General features: G+C 37.6%; 3 protein-coding genes across 3 annotated transcripts; 2 read left to right on the forward strand and 1 right to left on the reverse strand.

Annotated features, from left to right (window-relative positions):
- Positions 1 to 56: 56 nt before the first annotated feature.
- On the reverse strand, positions 57 to 5,475 carry LOC119982434 (pentatricopeptide repeat-containing protein At3g61520, mitochondrial-like). The gene is given in 5 exon segments (XM_038825808.1): positions 57 to 168; positions 331 to 445; positions 540 to 746; positions 2,044 to 2,128; positions 2,510 to 5,475. A coding segment is annotated over 1 exon segment (2,379 nt). The 5' UTR covers positions 5,246 to 5,475; the 3' UTR covers positions 57 to 168; positions 331 to 445; positions 540 to 746; positions 2,044 to 2,128; positions 2,510 to 2,866.
- Positions 5,476 to 5,618: 143 nt separating this feature from the next.
- Positions 5,619 to 10,822, forward strand: LOC119982435 (proline iminopeptidase-like). Its single transcript, XM_038825809.1, has 10 exons — positions 5,619 to 5,966; positions 6,929 to 7,065; positions 7,167 to 7,340; positions 7,618 to 7,854; positions 7,932 to 8,032; positions 8,129 to 8,201; positions 8,291 to 8,359; positions 8,597 to 8,704; positions 10,186 to 10,311; positions 10,419 to 10,822. The coding sequence occupies exons 1-10, from the start codon at positions 5,666 to 5,668 to the stop codon at positions 10,611 to 10,613; spliced, it is 1,521 nt and encodes a 506-aa protein (XP_038681737.1). The 5' UTR covers positions 5,619 to 5,665; the 3' UTR covers positions 10,614 to 10,822.
- Positions 10,823 to 14,776: 3,954 nt separating this feature from the next.
- LOC119981839 (probable WRKY transcription factor 12) lies at positions 14,777 to 16,154 on the forward strand. Its single transcript, XM_038824982.1, has 2 exons — positions 14,777 to 15,237; positions 16,082 to 16,154. Exons 1-2 carry the CDS (start codon positions 14,777 to 14,779, stop codon positions 16,152 to 16,154), a joined length of 534 nt encoding a protein of 177 aa, XP_038680910.1.
- The last annotated feature ends 1,838 nt before the right edge of the window (positions 16,155 to 17,992 follow it).

Consider the following 17,992-nt stretch of genomic DNA (forward strand, 5'->3'; position numbering starts at 1 on the left):
ATACACATGGACGCATATATATGTCTACAAGCCTCATTCCAAGTACCAGTCTCCAAGAAGAAAACGTAAAAAAATGTACTAGGAATGGAGTTCAGACAAGAAGTGATCACTTCCCTCTTTGGTTGCATCATTACATGAATCATTCTATATAACATCTCGCCTAAGAACCTAAGGAAAACAAAAAAAAAAGGAAAAAGAAAAGGGTGTGGTTAGGAAATGAGTAAAAAAACTTGCAAAGTCAAAGCCATGGCGATGCAATCAGAAGAAACAAAATATAACTCAGCATTGTGAATAAGAAACAGTGAAATTGCTACTAACTCAGTAACACACCAACATGAAGTCATGAATTGGGATTATGGTATCTCTAACTCCATTCTGTTTAATTCCTGAGCGTCCGACGAGGATACGTTGTGGAGCACATTGCAACATCAATTTGACCAGACTCCTGCAAATTTGAAAAATGAAGATAAGTAATCGATTCAGGCTTGAAGCCCCAATATCAAAGATCAAAACTTGGGGAGTCGACTGGGAAATAATACCTACGTCCACTTCTTGCAGAAGGCTAGCTTAGACCTGGTATCCTTTGCGCAAAGTTTCTCGATTTTTATCTGTCTCACCAACTGCTGACAAGCTTGCTCAATCATTCTATCCATTGATTCCAATGCTTTCCAACCACCCACCAATTCTATCAGGATATCGTATACTACAGCCACTCTGAAAGTCTAGATGCAAGGTCGTAGTCCTCTCTTTGTTGAATAAACACGAATTTTGCAGACAAAAAAAAGTCATTTCATAAAAGAACAATTTATCCCTTTGTAAACCAACCTTCAATCTAAATATGACTCAAAATCACCCTTCTTAATATTTTGATAATTTAAATGTATGATGCAACTATCTTGTAGTACAGTTCAGAATACATTTATGAGCCAAAAAAAATGTCCCAAGAAGAATGCTCCCTATTCCCTGTATTTGAATATATGATACCTTTCTGCATCTTTTCAGATACTAGGCATGCCTTCAAAACAAGCTGGAAAGGCTTTCAGGAGATAAAATAAAGACGTTGGCCATTCTGAAGAGGACAAAAGATCCCCAGTAAAGTGAGATCTAGAATGCTAAATTTATATTTTCCTGGAAAGCCAAAAGAAAAAAAGAAAAACTGGAATCAACAGTTTGGGCCCTGAAACTAAAGTGCTGAAATTCTCAAAGCCCTGGAGTGAAGTTGTTCAAAGCACGCTCAGGAAAATCCCTAGATGAGAAGTCCTCATCACCGTGAAACCAAAAAGAGTGAGCACCTTGGTGGTTAAAAGGTGAACTCCTGCCAGAGATTAAGCAGCAATTTCCATAAAACGAATTAACATTTTGAATTGCTCCAGCTTGCATGCGCCAGTTAAAGCTGGATCTTATGTGAACAAAAGAATCCAGTACAGTGCCCCCATTGATTTTTTTTCTACTCAAAAACATTTTCAGAAAAAAGGCTAATCGAAGAAATAATTTCTTGTCATTTTCCAATAATTAGGACATTGAAAGATACAGACAGACAGTACTTGCGAATCGTCAATGGCGGCATTTAGTGTAGTAAACACTAAAACCATCCATAGCGGCTGTTCACAACCAGAGAGTTTTTGAAAACCAGCAGCTATCATGGTCAAAAACTGGTGGCTAAAAGATAACAATGGATTCGCATTCTCAGCAATGAACGATGATTTAGATGATGGCTAGTCAATTATAGGAAAATAATCGAGACAGAACTTTTGCTCACTCTCGAAGATCTCAAAACTTTTCAAACCATGCATCTTCAGTGGTTCTGCAAATTGAGAGGTGGTGGGTTCTTTTTTCTTTTTTTCGTTGTATATGAAAATATTTCCAGTAATTTAATATGGCTTATTACATTGGACACTAACGTGGAGCATATTTCTCCAGAAACCTCTTTTTTTTTTCCTGACAAACAAATCCCAATGGATTATTGCAAATGTCAAAAGATTTGTAAGTCAATAAAGAAATGAAATGGTACACCTAATAGTCGTTAGTCTTGTAACTACTTACCATTTCAGAGAGGAATGCTTGCTTGTTAAGACCTTCTACCATGGGAAATGCAGCCTCAAGTACATGGGAAAGATGTGCAACATCCCTAGCCAATAGAAGAGCAAATATTATTTTATATCAAGAACAAAGAACATCAAATATTTTGCATTTTCGGCTATCCAAAATCTGAAAGGAAACCAAACAGGAGGCCCGGAAACATTGTGTAAACTATGTAATTAGAGGGAAAAGGAGAAAAGATATTGATTTTCTCAAATTGCGAAGGGAAAAGGCTTCATGAAGGAAAATATGGTTGTTTTTTTTTCCTAAGGAAACTGTGATTTTCCAAAACTGCAGAGTTAGACGTAAAGGTTTATCGCGAAAAGTGGATTCACCATCAACATATGAAATCATAAAATGCCATTGAGGAAATGTCATTTCTAAATCTCAATGGAGACAACATGTTTTTTACACTCTGAGAATCTCCTACCCCAGCATTTTCAAGAAATCCTTCAGACATCGGCTTGCAAAGTTCAAGAGGCTCTGAGTTTGTCAAGTAGGCTGTACCCTAGCAGGCACTTGTTGAACGATGATCAGAAGAAATTCCATTATCAGAGACCTGTAATCCATTGCTTTTTGTTCAGCCGATAGTACCCATTCTACCTGCTCAAGAATTTTAGAAGTGCAATAATTTGACATAAGAAAAAAAAATGGAGAACCCAAAGATAGGGAAAATGTCCAGACAGATGAGCATTCACCAGCAACAAAGGCATCTCAATATTATAAAGATGTGTAGAAATCTTTGTAGAAGAGACAACTCATAAAGTAAACTATATTATGAAACAACTTAAACGCCAAAAAGAGAAGCAGGAAGATTCGCAACATCAATATGATCAAAATTTTCTGCACTACTGACAACTGTTGTACCCATAGATCTGTAGGCAGTAGAAGCTTAAGCTTGAACCTGGAATCCTTGCACAAACCTTCTCAATTTATGTGTCTCACCAACAGCCGATAGCCACTCTGTAAGTATTTCCATGGTTATGTAATCTGGATTACACGCCTGCTCAATCATTCCATCCATCAATTCAAATGCTTTCTCCAACCATTTCTTTTCCTTAAGACATTTGAACATAGCATTATATGTGGTGGTATTTGGCCTCACTCTCTTTAATTTCATCTGATCCATTAAGAACAGAGCTTGTTCTATATCATTATTCTTACACAGCGCGTTTATCAGGATATTGTATATTACAGTGTTGGGTGGAACCTTTGAAGCAGAACACATATCTTCGAAAACCGTCATGGCTTCATCAACTTTTCCTTTTATGCAATACGATTCAATTATAGCCCCATAGGTAACAACAGTAGGAACCAGACCGTCTTTAATCATTTTTTTCAACATTCTATGGACAGTTCTTAAATTCCCAGATTTGCTGAAAAAGGAAATTAAAGAGTTATATGTAACAGAATCAGGCTTCACTCCAACTTCCTCCATTTCCTTGATCATCTCAAAAGCTCTGTGGATATCATTCTTCCTGCAAAATCCTCCAATCAGAGTATTATAGCAAACAACATCAAGGCCATAACCAGCCTCTTTTGCCTTTGATGCAATGGAGCTGGCATCATCCAACCTTCCTGCTTGGCTCAGACCAGAGATCAGGGTATAGTAAACAATTGCATCCGGAGGGCATCGTTTTGTCAACATTTGATCAAACAATTCTAATGCCTTGTCAATATTATTGACATTACAAAAGGCATTGATTAACACAGTATAAGTAGTAGCATTGCCTTTCAGACCAAAGCTTTGCATCTCATTAAAGAAATTAACTGCGGCACTGATTCTGCCATGTCTGCACATACCATCAACCACAGTGTTTAGAGTGATCACATTTGGCAAAACCCCTTCCTTGATCATCTGATCAAACAACTCTCGCGCCTTCTCGATCTCACCAGCTTTGGCAAACCCATCAATCAAGCAATTATAAGTAACAGTATTTGGGGCACAACCAGTTTGGCTTCTCATTCTTTCCACCAAACCCAATCCTTCCTGTTGCCTCCCCACTTTGCAAAATCCATCTATCAAAGTATTGTAAATAATCACATCAGGTCGAACAGAAATAGCATCACTCTCTTTCCCTCCATTCATCCTTTCAAACACCTCCAGCGCCTCATCGACCCTCCTATATTTGCACGAATGATTTATAAGAATCCCAAAAGTAACAACATCGGGCTGAATATCCATTTCCTTCATCTTTTCCATTAACCCATTCATTTTCTTAAACTCGCTATGCCTTCCTAGAGCTGTCAAAAGTGCATTGCAGGATGCCACTTCTACTTTAGCGCCCATTTTCATCATTTCATTCAAAAGATCCCAAGCTCGTGCAATCTTTCCATTTCTAGTCAGCCCAGCAATCAATTTTGTGAGCCATACAGAATTAGGGGAAACGCCATGTTCACCAAACTTCAATACTAATTCAACAATATCCTCCTCCCCCATACTCCCCCGTGACCTTTCTCTCCTTAGCAACGAAGAAAAGACAATATCTGCAGTAATCTCATCCGGCTTCCACTCAGCTTCCGGTTGGAGCATTTCATCAAGCACATGAAGCGCATCATGGAGACGCCCCGATTTCAGCAGCAAACCGATCAACACATTGCGAACGTGGGTGTTTCTAAGAAATGGGTCGAGTTCATTGAACACAGCGAGCGACTCATCCACCATCCCAAAACTCCAAAAGCAGCGCATGAGCAGCGTAGCAGCATTGATAGTAAGCGGCAGATTATGCTCTTTAGAGGTATTGAAAAGCTCAGGTAGCTTGGTCTGAGCATCGGGTTCGCGGCTAGCGAGTTCAAGAACAGCTTGGAAGGTGGAAGACAATAGAGCCGTGTCCAATGAAGGGGAACTTTCGCGCAGATAATCAAAGAATCTGAGGGCGAGAGACGAGGAGGGGAGGCGGCGAGTGATCTGAATGGAAACGCTAGGAGGAGAAGAAGCCGAGGAGAGGAGGCAACGGAGACGGTCAGTCTTGTTCCACTCATCTTGCGATGATTGGAGAAGTTGGAGAGCTTCGGTAATTAGTGAATCATCACTGCCTGGATATGGTGATTGCGAAGTGGGTGTAGTGCAAAGGCGAAGAGAGGAAGAATTGGTTATGGGGTTTTGGGGTCTGAGAAGAAGGAAGAGGAATTTTGATTGGTTTGAAGCAGAGAGCGCTCGAATCATGGTGTTCGTAGCCGTAGGTTGAAGAAACAGATTGAATAGAAACTACTAAACCCTATCTATTTTCCCTGAATAATGGGGGTGCCTGCAGTGTATACTGCAGGCAGTGGAATTATGAGCCGTTTGATCTACTTTTTGACATTAAAGACAAAATGGGTCCCACACTTGAAACTACATCCAAGGGCTGCAGTGGAACTGCAGGGACTGTCTGCAGTTTCCACTGCACTGCAGGTACCGTAACTCCAATATACAAGTTGAATCGAACCGTCTACGTCTGTGTCTTTTTGGCATCGATTGGCTGATCATTTGGAATTTTGGATAACTTAGTGGGCCCCGGATACCAGATCTGAAAAAGCATCCCACACGTGTCAACAGCGAGACTCGAATATAGGAATAAGAGGAAGTCGCTACCTGCTACCCAAAATGATCGCAACTCAGTCGGTACTCCCACTCTTTCGCTCTTCCCGGACTGTTTCTGTACTCTCGGCCACTAGAGTTATCTGCTTAAACTCTTACCGGATCTCAGTTCGTACTGTAACCGCCATGGTCGGATCTGATGCCTCTGCCGCCGCCTCCTGTTTCACACCGGATCATGTTGCCGGGAATTGGTTCTCGGTGCCGAACCTCCGGCTTCGCGACCACCGCTTCACCGTCCCTCTGGATTACTCCCGTGAACCCAGAGCTTCTCTTAATATCACCGTCGTTGCTCGCGAAGTCGTTGCTGGTATTGTCTTTTATAGTCTCATTAACCAATTTTAAACTTAATTGATATTGTATGATTGTATGTTTGAATATTCGGGTGATGATAATCCATTCGATTTGTTGGATCGGGTCTTCTTCTATAGGCAATAACACTTTTAAGTGCAATATTTATGTAAATAATTGCATCAGTCTGCGAGTTTCTCATATTGCTACTGTGCTTTCAAGCAGAGAATGCGACGCCTTTTTTATGCCCAAAGTCTATAAGCCAGAGTTTCTGTGTTTTAGTGAATTCATTGGATTTTTTTGTTCTGTGTCAGCTTTTGTGATATTTGAAATTTTAAAGTCTTCTCATAGATGCAGTTGATTTAAAGTTCTGACGACGGTTAGTTCGGTTCTCCTTTAAATATGTTACTTGATTTGATATTTTCGATCTTAATACCACAAACAATACGACATTAAGAAGTTCACCTTTGCTTTTAGGACTAGATTTGGCAAAAAAAAAAAGAGAGTACTCTATACAAACTAAAATTTCACTTTTGTTTTCTTTTAACTTTCTGTAACAACGTCTAAATATTAGCATTAATGTGATGCTGGGCTAGTCTATATGATAAGTTGAGTGGCTCTGACAACAGTGGTGATGTCATAGATCAAGTGTATTGGTACCATGACAAAACTATTTGGAAACAAAAATTCATGTTTTGACCATTTAACAGTGAAAATATAGTTATGGTATAAAGCCTAGATTATGGCAAGTTAAGTTGGTTTTATACAAGAGATTCTTTGCATGAAAACATATAGTGCCTCTGCCACCTTCATCACTTTGAAAGTTCTTGTTGCTTGCTGACTCAGTCTTTACTCTTTAGTATAGGCAAGTTAAGTTGGTTTTATACAAGGGATTCTTTGTATGAAAAAAATATAGTGCCTCTGCCTCCTTCATCACTTTGAAAGTTCTTGTTGCTTGCTGACTCAAAATCCTTTTTGCAGTTGGGAAAGAAGAGCAGCCTCTGCCATACCTGCTATACTTACAAGGTGGGCCAGGCTTTGAGTGCCCACGACCAACTGAAGCTAGTGGATGGATACAGAAAGCATGTGAAGAATTCCGTGTTATATTGATGGATCAGGCATGGTTTAACTGACATTTCCGTAGGGCAATGATTTATTGAAAATTTACTGCCTTCATCTTTTCTTTTCTTTTGCTCCTGCTGATGTATTTTTCTTTCAGCGAGGAACAGGCTTATCAACTCCTTTGACGGCATCCTCTATGTTGCAATTTAAGTCTGCAAAGGATTTGGCTGACTACTTAATGCATTTTCGAGCCGACAATATAGTGAATGATGCTGAGTTCATTAGAGTCCGTCTTGTTCCTGATGCTGGGCCTTGGACAGTTTTGGGTCAGGTATCAAGATTATTTTTGCAGTTTGTGGTTTGCTTGGGTTTTGTCTTAGTGGAAAGTCATGGTCCATCTCCATCCACTCTGTTTGTCCTTTATCCCATTTGTGCTATCAAGATCAGGACTTATCCTTCTTGTAACCCAATTACTGCCGTCACTGTTCAGTTATGCCATTTTGCTTCATAACTGCCAGTTTGGTCTTTTTTTTTACAATTCGTTTGTAGTGCATTTATAGCTGGACATGTCAAAAATTTGATAGCAGCTTGTTCCTCTTCTCTTGCAGAGCTATGGTGGTTTTTGTGCGGTTTCCTATCTGAGCTTTGCGCCACAAGGACTAAAGCAAGTTCTTTTGACTGGAGGAATTCCTCCTGTAGGTCATGGTTGCACTGCAGATTCTGTGTATCACGCTGGCTTTGAGCAGGTTTCTTGCCAAAATGAAAAGTACTACAAGAGATTTCCTCAAGATATTGAAGTTGTTCGTGAAATTGTACAATATCTAGCAGGATCAGAAGGAGGCGGGGTGAGAGTCTAAGGAGGTTCTCAGCCAAAAACTTTATCTGAATATGCAGAATCCTAACCTTTTTACTCTTCCTGTAGGTGCCTCTTCCATCTGGGGGCATCTTGACTCCAAGAGGACTGCAACTTCTTGGTCTTTCCGGTTTAGGATCTAGTGCAGGTTTTGAACGTTTACACTACATGTAAGGATCGTGGAGCGTAAAAGTTTTCTAGAATCAATCTGCAACTTCTTTATTATTTTCTTATTCATTTAATTATTTTCATTGAGTGATCTACAGGTTTGAGAGGGCCTGGGATCCTATTCTAGTTCCAGGAGCACCAAGAAGAATCAGTCACTACTTTCTTAATGCGGTAAGAAAGCTACAACTTCCTTTTCAGCCATAATCTAGGGCTTCAAATTGCGTTCTTAACTTTGACCTTGAAGTATTTAATGTCTGCAGTTTGAGAATTGGTCGTCTTTTCATACAAACCCTCTCTACGCACTTATGCATGAGTCTATATACTGTCAGGTAGGCATTTTTCTCTTGTAACACTTATGAATATTATAGTTGGGATTTATGCCAATACAACTTTGTGTGGTCAGCTCTTTCTCTTTTTAAATAAAACATTTCTTGACTAAGATTCCTGAAGCCATATCCAACAATGTAAACGAGGCTTTGCTGGATTTAGTTGTGTAACCTTATACATGTACCCGATAATCTTTTTATTGAAGTGTCCTAAAGTTTTGCTTGCATTTCTTTTTGTAGGGTGCATCATCACAGTGGTCTGCTCAAAAAATAAGAGCTGAAAATGAAAGCAAATTTGATGCAATCAGGGCTGCAAAAGAAGGCCGTCCTGTACTTTTCACTGGAGAGGTAGGTGTAAATTGTGTCATTGTGCTTAAATAATAAGAATCATTTGCATTTGACATTCTTGGAAAACCAAAATTTATTTGATCCTATTGGATTATGTTTAGAAGAAGGTTGTGATATTTGATAAGAATATTTGCATCAACAAGAGGATGTTCAATGTCCAAGAACAAAAAATATATTAGAAAACAAAACATATTTTTTGGGTACAAATGCAATGAACCTAAATTCCTTCTTCTTCATTTTTTGTTCTTAAGTAGATAAGTATGCAATGTATCTCTATAGCTTGAGAGACTCCCTCATGTACTTTCTTCGTACTATGCACTTCTTTGACATTCCTTCGTCACTGATTAATGTAGAGGTTTGTTCTTCGAAATTTTCTTGAAGTCTTGATAACTTTGATTGTAATTCTTCATATGAGCCTCACATTAATTTAAGAGGTGCTTGAAAGCTTGCAGCATTTGAACTTCTGTGGAGGTTGAACCATTTGTGGGATTGGATAAATAAATTTAACATAGACTCCCAGGTGGACTGTTATTCTTGTGAACCTTAAAGCATGTAGGACATGCTAGAATACCTGGATCATATGGTGCTGCTGTAGAAACTTAGAGTGTGTTTGGATTGAGGGATTTGGGGGAAGGGAAGGGAAGAAAGAGAAGGGAAGAGAATGGAAGGTAGAGTATTTTTCCCTTTCTCATGTTTGGATAGATAAAAAAAGAAAAAAGAGAAAGGGAAGGATTTGTTATTTTTCTTGGTAGATAGCCATCATAAAAGAACATCATCATCATCATCATCAAAGTCTTTATCCCAAAAGTTTGGGATCGGCTACATGAGTTTATGAAAACATCAACGGGAACATAATTGGTTTGATTTACTAATTTATCATTATTTTATGTTAAAGTATTATGTACAAAAGTAAAATAAGTTTTTAACTTATAAATAACTTAATTCAACCATCATTTCCCTCCAAATGACCCCATTTTGGGAGGAAGTAGTTTGACAAAAATTTGATGAAATCTTCCCCTCAATTCTCTTCAAATCCCTCTCCTCAATTTTTCTAAACTATCCAAACAAGAGAATTGGGGGAAAACTCCTTTCTCTTCCCTTCCCTTCTCCCAAATCTCTCAATTCAAACACATTTCCAAATCCCTCAATTTAAACACATTTCCAAATCCCTCAATCCTAACACATTCTAAGAGTCTAAGACTACTAATGATAGGACTGTTTTTCCTTAAGCCTAGTGAATTTCAAGGCCTTGCATCTTATCATTGGGATGTAGTTACCAAAGTAGATGAGACTGATAATGCACTTATGTCAATTTGAATGTTCTTGGAGATGGTATTTATCTAGTGATTTCCGATAATATGGCATCCTGGGCAAGAAATTCTAAAACATATGTTCACCACTGCAATTGATCGGCACTGATTTGCTTGGCACATATTTACGGCACACAAGTAAATTGATTCCTTGGCTCTTTGCATCTGCAGATGATATTCCCCTGGATGTTTGATGAAATTCATGCCTTGAAGCCATTTAAAGACGCTGCCAATTTATTGGCTGAGAAAAAAGATTGGCCTCCTTTATATGACGTTTCTGCGCTGAACAATAATAAGGTATGCTGCCTTTCATGTTACAACTTAATGTTTAAGTCTTAACTCAATTTTCTAATTAGCGTGAACGTGAAGGCTTTTTTTAACATATTTGTTGACATTGCTGCCAGGTACCTGCTGCAGCGGCTGTTTATTATGAAGACATGTATGTTAATTTTAAGCTGGTAATGGAGACAGCTTCGCAGATATCAGGGATTAGGCTTTGGATAACAAATGAATACATGCATTCTGGTCTGCGAGACGGAGGGGGAGAAGTCCTCGATCACCTACTGGGAATGTTAAATGGAAAGAAGCCTTTGTTCTGATAACTACATTGTTCATAATTGTTTGGAGTTCCCTTACGCCTTTCATTTTCTCCTTGCTCACAAATTTTTGTCCCAAAACATGTATGATTTTCAGAATTAGTGTTATAATTTATGAGCATCATGTTTCTCTGGTTATAACTTATAATGTAAACTAAGCTTATGTTCCTTCGCTGGAACTCCTGGAAGGTATGGAAATTTTCTGTTGATGACAGGATATATGTGGTTAGAATGATTGAGGAACCACATATGGATCTGAGCGGCAAAGATGCAAGTAGCATAGAAAAAATCGAGCTTTGTTCACCGCACCCTCTCGCGCTAGAAAGAGGAGGAACACGTTAGAGAATGTCACTCTGATTTAGGTTTTGTTTGGATTGGAAAATGAAGAGTTAAGTAGAGTTAGGAGGGAGAGTTATGGGAGACCTTTACTCATTACTATTGAGGGCAGCAAATGTTGTTAAGAGACGTGTTTCGTTGATGTGATTAGGAATGAAAATATAATGTCTTTTGTTTTTGTATAATGGTATAAATTTGTTTGCCTTACTTTTTATGTGTGTGCCCAAAAAACAGATAGTTGATGTTTGGAAGAAAATATAATTGGTGTCTTTGAGATGTGGGTCCCAACAAAAATAAAAAGAAGAAGAAAAGTTAGGTCAAAAAAGATATGTGAGCCCTAACTATCATAAAACAAGCCAGCAAGTGATCCATCCAATTTCCAAGCCTGTTAGTTTGATCCATTAATTTTGTTTCCCCAAAATGACATTAGTGTACATGATTTTCTACCACGAGTCCATAACCCATTAGTTAGATTAACAAAGAGCATTCATTTTCTAGCAAACATGCACTGTTGGAGTTGCTCTTACTCCTCTCCATTTAGGGATATTTTATTTACACCACATAAAGTACTAAGTTTACATCATTTTTTTTACCTTATAAGTTTACATCCATATTTGATAAGTTTACACCAAATATTTAATGGATATCCTAAATTACCCTTAATTTATAAAATCATGATTAACAAAGTGTTAAGTTTACACACCTCATTAAAAGTTTTAAGTTTACACACCTCATCAATTAAATTAAAATTATATTATGTATTTTAGTCAAATATTTGGCAATGATTGTTTCGTCAAAATTGAACAAATTTTTGAAATTCATACACCTCTATATTCATGACAACACTGCTAAATCAGAAGTCCCTTAAACCATCGTTAATTGAAATTAACATATGTACTCCAAACTTGATAACATTATACCTAGAAAACGGATATAATTGACTTTGAAATTGGTAAGATGGTATTGATATGTGATGCTCATATTATTATACACCTTTTTGCTTATGTTTTTAGGTTGAATTGACGTTTTGTTTATCGAAATAAGATCAGATTTTGCATAAATTATATTTTTGCGCCTTTTCAACTCCTTACGCTCAACAACTGCTCAACCCATGCTCGAGCATAGATGTCACAATATTGACCAGCAGCTAGCCCTCAACAGGCACTCAACAGATGCTCGACAGAATAAAATCCGAGAATTAGAAGTTCGACTTGTTTTAGAAGTTTCCTTTGAGGTTTATGTGTTTATTATTATTGAAGACCTTAGGAGGTTGGGGAGAGTTTAAAACATATATAAATACCTCATTACAAGTCAATAAGGGGAGATCTTTTGGAGGTTGACAACAAAGAAAGAAGAAGAAGGGATTTCGACAATTGGGTATGATAGGTTCTAGGCAGCCACATTAAAAAAAAAATTATCACTAACACGTAACCCAGTTGTTGCCAAGGATGAAAACAACCAGTAAGAAACCTAATCAACATTGAAACTACAACACAGACAGAGTTCTAGACAAACAAAAAACCACAATAACCCAAACTCAAACCCAACTCAAAACCTTTTTCTCAAATATATCGGTACCTTGTATTGATTTAGATTCATAAAATTGGATTAGACAAATAATCAGAGGATATTTGTTGATCGTTTCGTATATGAGACAAACCCTAAAAAACTTACCTCTACGCCATCACCATTCTTTATATAGTCGACAATGTTCTTTTCAAGTTATTGAAGCAGATAGTCATTCGTATAATCTTTATGTGAATCGTTATCTTCCATCTTCAATAAATCTTGCGTTGAAAAATTTTTGGCCTATAGAATTATCTCTTTTTGAGAGAATTTGTTTGTAAACTTATAAGTTTCTAGTATAATATGTAAATACATATTTAATATTTATTTTTAATAAAGGGTATATTTGTAATTCCAAATAAGGATATATATGTAAATAAAAAAAATCAAAAAGTTGTGTAAACTTAGTAATTTATGTGGTGTAAATAAAATTTTCCCTCCATTTAACCCTCCCCACTTAACTATCTAAAATACCCATTCAAGCAAGCCCCTTGAATAATTTTATATTGGCAAAAAGATATTTTTCGTCCCTCAACTATGGGGCGAGTTTCATTTTTATCCCTAAGCTTTTTTTCTCCCATTTGCGTTCCTCAACTATTGAAAAGTATCATTTTCGTCATTTTAAGTGAGATTGAGGTTGGAAAAAACCTGATCTGAAGAATAATATGATGTCACGTAGGATTTTTCAATGGCCGAATTTATTCGAGGGATAAACATGATACGTTTCCATAATTGGGGGACGAAAAAGGGAAAAAAAATAGTTAAGGGACGAAATGAAACCCAACCAATAATTAAGGGATGAAAAATATTCTTTTGTCATTTTATATTGGTGGGTGGGGTTTAGAGAAGGGAAGAATCTAGAAAAGTATGGTGGGTGACCTAATCATGACTCTTTTAAAACAGCTGTGTTGCCTGAGAATGAGCTTAAGCGTCAGCCTAACACACACAGGATTTAGACACAGTGATATTTTCATTTTTGTAGCTCTTTATAATAAACCTTCTAATTTCAATATCACTTTGTGAAATCCTGTGTATATATATATAATATGCGCTTTCTATACTAGTTTCAAAATCCCTCACCCATATATGCTTATAATAAGCAACACCTTAATTTCAATACTAGTTTCAAAATCCTTTCTATAAGAATGGAAATATCGATCTTGTAAAGTACTGTTGAATCTTCTTGTTACCATATTTCTGTTAACCAAGAACGATATCATAAAATTTTATTCTTTGGACATCCGATATTGATCTAAAATCAGATCGTTAAAACTGCATACACATAAGTTTCTTACTTGATGATTGACAGGATAAGTTGGACCAAAATCCATAGCCACAATAGCCCCAGAACGAATTTTTTTTTGAAATATCATTGAGAAATATATTTTTTTTATTGTAATCGAACATAGGGATGCATATTCTTAATTTAAAAAGATTTATCCTTGTTACAATATAACATGGAACAACAAAACATTCATGCCAATACTCTTTCAAGTGTTTTCTCAAAAAAAAAAAAAAAGAGTACTTTTTCAAGTGTGTTATTGGGTCTCCCACAATAGCTTACAAGTCATGTGTTCCGGATAAACATATAGAAATCCCATATATAGGTTCGGTAGGAATCAAATCCACACCCTCCTAATAAGAGGAAAACTCTTTACGTACTAACTGTTAAGATCGGTGCTGATTCTTGTGGTATTAATTAGTTAGTTTAACTCAAATTTTTAACCCAAATTTTTAACCCTTTAAGATAAAATGAAAATTAATTAACGATTATTAGACCATCACAATTCACAAAGCTTAATCCATATTCTATCAATATTAATTAGATTTTCAAAAACGTGTATATATAGCCCTATTTAAAAAAGCTGTTAAAAAGAAATAGAGAGAGAGGATTAGTTAATTATCAGTGGCTAATACATAGTAACATATATACGCGTGCATGCATTAGTGATAACGATGATGAATGTTGTTGGGCACGTCTTGTTGTTGCACATATGCATAACAAGAAGGGGAAGGGAACGGGCAGTTGAACGGAAGTAGGTGAGATTTAGTTGGGTTTACCCTTGGTTGCAAGACATGGAATTTGTCCATTTAACACACATTACATACTCTCTCTCTCTCTATAGGTGTGTGTGTGTGTGTGGGTCTGCCCAACCTCTTCTCACCTTCCCACACCATTTTATTTTGACCCACCCCAACCCTTATAACCATCCTTTCACAAATGCTCCTCCTCTCTCTAAAATCAATAACCCTCAAACAATATCATGCAAGAACAGCACCACGAAGCCCCACCACCGCCACCGTCAATGCCGCTCTATGATCTCTTCGCACCTCCGGCACTAATGCTTCCATCGTCTTCAATATTGCGTCCTCCACCTCCTCCTTCTACTACTATTGATCATCAACAAGTATTAGTGTTTCCTGAAAATATTGATTGGGTCTCTGCTCAAAGTGGATTAATGGTTGAGAATTACAAGGGCTTATTAATGGAAAAAAGTAGTGGTTGTGCACAAAAACCAAATGGCGGAGGAGAAGAGAAGATCATTACTAATAATAATATTAAGGATAAAAGGAAACCAGTGACCAATAGTAGTAGAAATAGAATGAGAAAGGCGAGCAAGCTTCGGTTTGCGTTTCAGACAAAGAGTGCTGATGATATTCTTGACGAAGGTTATCGTTGGAGGAAGTACGGACAGAAATCTGTCAAGAACAGCATTTATCCCAGGTATATATACACACACACATATATGTTACTATTCTCTGCTGCATGCATGCATGGCTCTTGAAACTGTTAGCTTCATAAATAAAGTTTCAGTTTTTTTTTTCTTTTTTTTTTCCCGATGATTTATTATTGGTTTGATATTTAAATCATACAGTTTTTTAGTAAATAAAATATATAAATATGTATATCTAAACAATAAAAAAGAAAAAGTTTAAAAATGACTCAAACTATTGCATCCCGATAAATATGATTTGATGGTTAAAACCACAAAGTTTTTTTTTGTCCTCTCAACTTGTTGACCTAATGTAGTTATGTGGACTTAATTGGATCATGACTTTATAATCTGTGTCCTCCTATATGTGCCTTATCAGTCAAACTAAAAAAAAAAAAAGCACATTGAGAGTGTATTTATAAGAAGAAAAAGTGGTATTTTTTTTTCAAGTGTAAATATTGTTTGGTTTTTTATTTCATAATAATATAATATAATATAAACATGAATATATATATATATATATATTGTCGATGCTAAATTTGCACCGAGGTATAAAATATGTTTAAAGTAGAAAGATTCAAGAGAATAACAACGGAGTTTACGTGGTTCAGCAACTTACCTATGTCCACGGAGTCTAATCTTTTATTAGAGTTGAATGTCGATGATCCTTACAAATGTGGAATGATATGTATTTATAGGTTTGGGATTTGGCAGTTGATGCGGTTATGATAATTCTTAAGACGATTTAACTGCCTCTGGTAACCTCTCCTTGTAACTGCTCGTGGTAATTGTCAGTAACTAAACTGTCGGATAAACTGCTTCTAGATAAATTTAAAGGCTTCCTAGTTGAATTAGGATGCTCTCAGCAAGTAATCTCCTAGTTGGATTAACAGTCTTGGCATCCTCTATAAATAGCTCCACGGTGTGAAGATTTTTTTTCTTTTCTGAACTTCACATGCTTCAAAGGTCGTCTCTTTTCTGCTCTTCATGTCACGCCCCGATCCGTGGAGCGTGAAGAAAAAGACAAATACACAAAAACTCTCACACCAAACACAATCACGTGCATCATACATGTTACGTCCTAACCCAATATAAACTTTACCAAAAATTTCGACAACATCTCCCCATAAATTGAGGAAACCCACCTGTAATCAGATCACATACAATAAAAACACTTCTAATATCATCAACATCAACCGACCCGTAGGTCCACCATCAAACACATACCCCATCATTCATCATCAAACACACACTAGTCACGGCCACCACTCCCGGCCAACAAAAACAACACCATACATCAATCCAACCATAACCATAGTACATCAATGTACTTAAACTACTAAAACGTACCAACATCACACCATACATATATATAAATCCACACACACGTGTCACACAACCACAAAAGTCCAGGCCAATCCAGGCCACCTCTATCACGCGTCCTCCTGCTGATCCGCAGCCTGTGCACTAGATCCTGTCTCACCTGTGGGGAGGGAAAGTAGATAGGGTGAGCAGAAGGCTCAGTAGGGATAAATACTAGAAGACAAGTAAAGAATATTAAGGTTGGAGAAGAAACATCGTTTAATTAATGCAACAAAATACAATGCAAACTAATACACCCGATCAACCCAACCGAACCTCCATATCCTCCACCAATGACACCAAAGCCAGTGAATCAGATTCTCGCCCTACGGCGATAAGCTGACGAGAATCCACCGCACTACCTCTCTCTCTAGCATCCAATCAATACCACAATCACACATTCATCAATCTCAAACCGCTAGAGAGAAGGTTGGCATGCATGTGGTCGCAACGACTCACCGCTGGCCCCACGGTGATATCTCAGTCTGCCACGCCTGGTCTAGCGTCAAATAACTAGCCAACGAGCAGTAATAAATACCGCTACAGGAATCCTATGGACTAGGACCATCACAAGGCTCCTATCCATCATCCACGTACGTGCCCAAATAACATCCAACACCTAACGTGAGCCCATGACCACCCTCGGAACCCACCATGCATCTAATGTAAATTCTTACAATTCATGTCATTCGTGCAACACATATATATAAAACATTCATTCGTCGTGATGCATGAAGATTTACATAATGCCCGATTTATGACCAAGCATTCCAAGTGTCACGACCCAAAAGTGGGGCACGTGACCGGCGCAAGACCCCGATGGACTGAAGGCCCACAAAGGTCAAGCAAGCCTCTGAACATTAATATCCATACCTAATAACAGATCATGATTTCAAGCTTCAATACCTTATCAATTTTTCACACATAAACAGGACCCAATGACCATACAAATTTAATGAACCTAACTATAGTCAACGGAGCGTCTAAGAACATAACTCGGTAGCAAACCAGGACATATGGGCGAAATACAGGGGTACCCGCACGAACAAGTGCTGGGCTTACCAGAACCGAGGTGTACTCTAACAAGCTCAGAACGGATTGAAACTTGCTGGATCAATTCTATCTGAAAAAAAAATGAACATATGATGCGTGAGTCGCAAGACTCAGTGAATGAATAATAACTTAAGCAATACAAAGGGGACAAGCAAACTGAAGACGACGAATAATCAAGTAGCATGGAAATCAAGTTCTTTCTCAGGTCAAACGAAACAACAGTTGTCCAATTAGCGATAATTAGGCGGGAGGACTTATGCACAGAATCAACAGGCAGCACGCGAAGTGCCGTAACAGGCAGCACACGAAGTGCCGTATCAGGGTAACAGGCAGCACATACAATACCATAAC

This window comes from Tripterygium wilfordii, chromosome 17 (assembly GCF_013401445.1).
Source record: "Tripterygium wilfordii isolate XIE 37 chromosome 17, ASM1340144v1, whole genome shotgun sequence".
Taxonomy (NCBI): domain Eukaryota; kingdom Viridiplantae; phylum Streptophyta; class Magnoliopsida; order Celastrales; family Celastraceae; genus Tripterygium; species Tripterygium wilfordii.

Bases quoted from the DNA above. Each gene is read 5' to 3' on its own strand.
- LOC119981839 (XM_038824982.1), top strand. From the start codon at position 14,777: ATGCAAGAACAGCACCACGAAGCCCCACCACCGCCACCGTCAATGCCG. The intron at 15,238-16,081 runs GTATATATACAC...TAGTTGAATTAG, and splicing joins AAGAACAGCATTTATCCCAG to GATGCTCTCAGCAAGTAATC.
- LOC119982435 (XM_038825809.1), top strand. From the start codon at position 5,666: ATGATCGCAACTCAGTCGGTACTCCCACTCTTTCGCTCTTCCCGGACT. The intron at 7,855-7,931 runs GTGAGAGTCTAA...CTCTTCCTGTAG, and splicing joins CAGGATCAGAAGGAGGCGGG to GTGCCTCTTCCATCTGGGGG. The intron at 8,360-8,596 runs GTAGGCATTTTT...TTCTTTTTGTAG, and splicing joins ATGAGTCTATATACTGTCAG to GGTGCATCATCACAGTGGTC.